Source organism: Limulus polyphemus, unplaced genomic scaffold (genome assembly GCF_000517525.1).
Source record: "Limulus polyphemus unplaced genomic scaffold, Limulus_polyphemus-2.1.2 Scaffold5654, whole genome shotgun sequence".
Classification (NCBI taxonomy): domain Eukaryota; kingdom Metazoa; phylum Arthropoda; class Merostomata; order Xiphosura; family Limulidae; genus Limulus; species Limulus polyphemus.
Genome location: NW_013671264.1, coordinates 4,145 through 8,364, shown reverse-complemented (window position 1 = coordinate 8,364; position 4,220 = coordinate 4,145). Strand labels below are relative to the sequence as shown.

Below are 4,220 nucleotides of genomic sequence, written 5' to 3'. Positions count from 1 at the left end.
TGAAACACTCAATAATGACAATTAGGTGTTCAATTAAGGCTATAACTCAACTTTAGCAGTTATTTGTAAACATCATAGAATAATAAGATTGAATGCGGCTGCCATTTTTTTTCTTGGCCCACCCCTACAAACTAAGTACTACCGTGCTTAGTAATAACCAAAAATTATTTTCATAAAATTATGTAATTTAGAAAATAAAAGAATAATTAAAGCGCCAGTTTGCTATGCTGCGGAAACAGAAATAAACATATTAATTAATAATATTATTTTGAATTTTTTTTATCGTTATGGTATTTTTTACTTAAAGTGAAAGTTATGGAATTGACACATGAATAGTTACTACAAAGTCTAACCGTTATACAACACGTTACGTTATTTGAAACTATAAACATTTTTAGATGTTCTTGTAGATAATAATGTTTATACACTTTTCAGCACATAAGATGTTCAAGTCCAGAGATAGTTGTTTAATATATTGCTAACATAATTGTATGTTTAACCTTATTCACTTACCTCCTTAGAGACACTTGTCAATCATTTCAGAGAGTATAGATTCTACATCCTCGTGAACTGCTGCAAATTTATCAACGATGCATTTCTGGACATCCTGCATACTCAGATAAATAAGGCTTAATGTTATGTAAGATATTACAAGATTGGAAGTTTGTACAAGCATAAAATGTAATTTTTTAAAGCTTCAGAACTGAATTATACGTCTATTGTAGGATATCACATATAACACTGTCCTTGGTAAATATAAATTTACTTCATTCATTCCCTTCTTTATAACTTCCAAACCGTAATATATATGTTAGTTAAACACACTTCCAGAGTTTGAAGACTTCTCTTCCTGAATTCTATATCTGTTTAGAGTTTCAAAATTAATTTATATCAAAAGTCTACACTGTAAGCAAATCTATTGAATTATATTTTCATTGTTAATATCAGAAACAACAACAACAACTCATAATGAAAGGTCACAAATTACCGCGTCTCTAGAGTACTGAAACGTCATTTATTTGAACTATCAACTGTATATTATCCTGGTGGTTATAAAATGAACTTTTTCCTGTAATAGCTCATTTTAAAACATTTTAAGATAAATAAGTAAATATATTTCAGAAATGAATTATATAAGAGTAGATATATATAATAGTTCATCATCACCTGTACGATCATCATATCTTTCTTCTTTGCACATTTCATTCGCGTAGTCTTCATACTTCTGGTACGGAAATTTTGCAAAATCACATTCTCGAATTGCATCTGGAAGCTTGAGACGAAAAATACTTAATTTAATATTATACTCTACATCTTTGCTTTCATAACAATTAATTGTATACTTAGATTAACGAGTCAAGAAAGATATAATTATCCTATATTGTATCATAACTACATTCAAATATGTTTTATCTTCTGTTTGTTTACAATCACCTTGATATGTTTATTTAGACATGAACAACTGTTTATAAGCTGAAAGTATGTAGCATTATTCAAACAAAGACAGAGAATGAAAAACATAACTAAAACAAAGAAAATACAATGGAAGTAGTATCGCACCGTTCTATAAATGTGAGTTATGTATAAATATAACAATATGGGGAAATATTCATCAATATTTTGGTGTCGTTTACAGAACAATAGATTTACTGTTTCTGACAGGACTTACTTCTGCTAGTTTAAAGTTTGTTAAATATCAGTTACAAATTGGAAATGTTTCGTTTCTGTACGTTAGAACTTCAAGTTTGAAACGTTGTATAAATAGTTTTCCTGGTTGTAAAATACAGAAACGTTATTAAAATACATTTCTATCTTACTTGAATGTTGTTGTTTTAATACACTTGTTTTTAATGTTGTTTGTTACCTTTAGTAACACAATATGCTGTCTGTGTTCTGCTCACTGTGGGGAATCGAACCACATATTTTAGCCTTATAAGTCCATAATTTTACAGCTGATCCACCAGGAGACTGTGATTTTTAGGATTTTTCATTAATGGGTCAAATTAACCCTCAATATAAATTAAATTTTAATTACAATTTGCATATCTTTATTTATACATCTACTACTTATAAACTTAAGGTATATAACATTCTTCATACAAAGATAGAGAATGACAATTATAACTAAAGAAATGTAAAATTAAATTAAAATTACAACGTTCAAGATCTGTTCAATGTCTAAAATTAGCACATTCACGTTAGCAACATATTGTTTGCCAAATTACAATGAATTACCGAAACACGATTAAAAATAATTCAACAAATACCAACCAAATCTGATTTTTCTTTAAAAATTGAATCCATACAATCTCTCAGCTCGTTAATTTTTTCAGGCTTCTCAACATTCATCTCTGCATGAAATAAAAAAATATTTGATTTACCTGAAGACATTTTTCTCATGTTACAAACCAGTATTCGTAAAAACACTTTAATAATTTAAAAAAAGGAAGAACTTGCCCTATTACAGACCTATTATAAATTATTTTTAAGTATAAAAGTGTATAGCTTCAGATTATTCCAGAAGATAATGTATAACCCAGATCAAATATGTCTGTTGAAGTTTTCAAAATTAACTCTCGACTTTTTAGAGTTACAGAAAATAGCAACAGCACTAAATTGTGTGTATGATAAAATTTTACTTTAATATTTTACTCTAGTTTTTTGTTGCGTTGTTTTTATACTGGTTATGTAGAGATATGAAAAGAGAACATTTATTCCAGTAATACAATTACTAAATATTTTATCCACCAATATAATTTGAAAATGAACTTACTACATATCATTTGCATAGCTATATCGATAATGTTGCCTTTCGTCAACGTCAGGCTTATGAACACAACAAGAGTTGCAAATAATACTTTCATGTTGAGAACGTTGCTGTTTTAATGAATATTTCAGCTTAGAAAACCCTTTTTATATCATTCATCCAACACCCTTAAGCCAATAATATAACCTAATTTTTAATTACTCTAAAATTAACAGAACTTTGCTAAGATATTTACCAATCGGTGCGTTACTCTTTCCGGATTGTACAAACTGCGTTTTGTTACGACCAATAACGGAGAGATTATACCAAACACAGGCACCTCCTTCCATACAATTAGATCACGTGACTCGAATCAGTTTGTCTACACCTTCATTCTTGTGGAAGCTTCACTCCGTTAAAGGACGTTATACATATTACAGGTTGGAAGAGTTATATACGGATACATTCACAACAAGAACATATAATACAGGTTAATAGTACCTATGTTCCAAGCTCATGAATTATATAAATGTTTTAAAATAAAACATTATTAAAGTATTTGCTGATCGACTACTAAAAATAGACGTGTATCAGTTAAATCGCTTATAAAAATATTCTTGTGTTTTAAATTTAATATTTCTGTGTATTCTCTTGTTTTCATCCTTCATATTTATTCGTGAAAAGACTAATATTTTCGTCATTAGTTTCTATACATAAATAATTTATATCATTCTGTAATATCATATCAGTATCATAGTAGGTTTTAAACTTTCGATTCAACACAAAAATGTCTCAAATATTATTGCGTCCTTTTTGAGTTAGGCGAGGTGTCGCCCATTGGTTAGCGTGTAAAGCTGCAGATCGAAGGGTCCGAGGTTAAAGCAGTAACACCGTTGAATATGTTTCGTACTTTCAGAATTGAGAACATTATAGAAGTGACAGTCAATCCCTTACTCGGTTCAAACAACAGGATAAAGCACGAATTGCCGCCCTACCTCTGGTTAGTAAATTAAAATTAATGTTAAGTAGAGTTGAACATCATGGTTTTAAAACCTTGCTGTTTAGTCTGTGTATCATATAAGATGCCTTCCAGGTTTAAAATTACAAATTCTTAATGCATGTTAGTTGCCCAAACAAATGATTAAAAGCTAGATGTGTTTGAAATGTTTTCTAGAGGATGTATCTCAACTAATTAAGATAAATATTCTCTATAAATATAAAACATAACTATTTAATATCTTAAAATGATATCATAATTCCTTCTTCCTGTCACTCTAAAACATAAAATGATTCTTTAAACAATTTAACGAATTTAACTATAGAAGATACAACATCCAACCTAAATGGTTGAAACTTTGTAAACACACTCGTTATTAGCTTATAATAATAACAAAAGTAAAGCTCAGTAATTGGTATTGTAAGAATTAAACAGATATGTATAAACACTCGACTCGCAATACTGAGGGTCGACTGG

At 29.1% G+C, this 4,220-nt stretch overlaps 1 protein-coding gene across 2 annotated transcripts in view; it reads right to left on the bottom strand.

Annotated features, from left to right (window-relative positions):
• LOC106472840 overlaps nucleotides 1–2,892 on the bottom strand; it is a 3,723-nt gene extending 831 nt beyond the window's left edge. Inside the window, exons 1-4 of one of the 2 annotated variants that reach the window (XM_022401379.1) lie at nucleotides 2,774–2,892; nucleotides 2,272–2,351; nucleotides 1,168–1,273; nucleotides 514–607 (exon numbers count right to left, since the gene is read on the bottom strand). In XM_022401379.1, the coding sequence (XP_022257087.1) occupies nucleotides 585–607; nucleotides 1,168–1,273; nucleotides 2,272–2,351; nucleotides 2,774–2,864 (300 nt within the window). In that variant the 5' untranslated portion in view covers nucleotides 2,865–2,892 and the 3' untranslated portion in view covers nucleotides 514–584. Of the gene's footprint in view, nucleotides 1–513; nucleotides 615–1,167; nucleotides 1,274–2,271; nucleotides 2,352–2,773 lie in introns of both variants that reach the window. The other variant, XM_022401378.1, reaches the window with a different exon arrangement.
• Nucleotides 2,893–4,220: the final 1,328 nt, after the last annotated feature.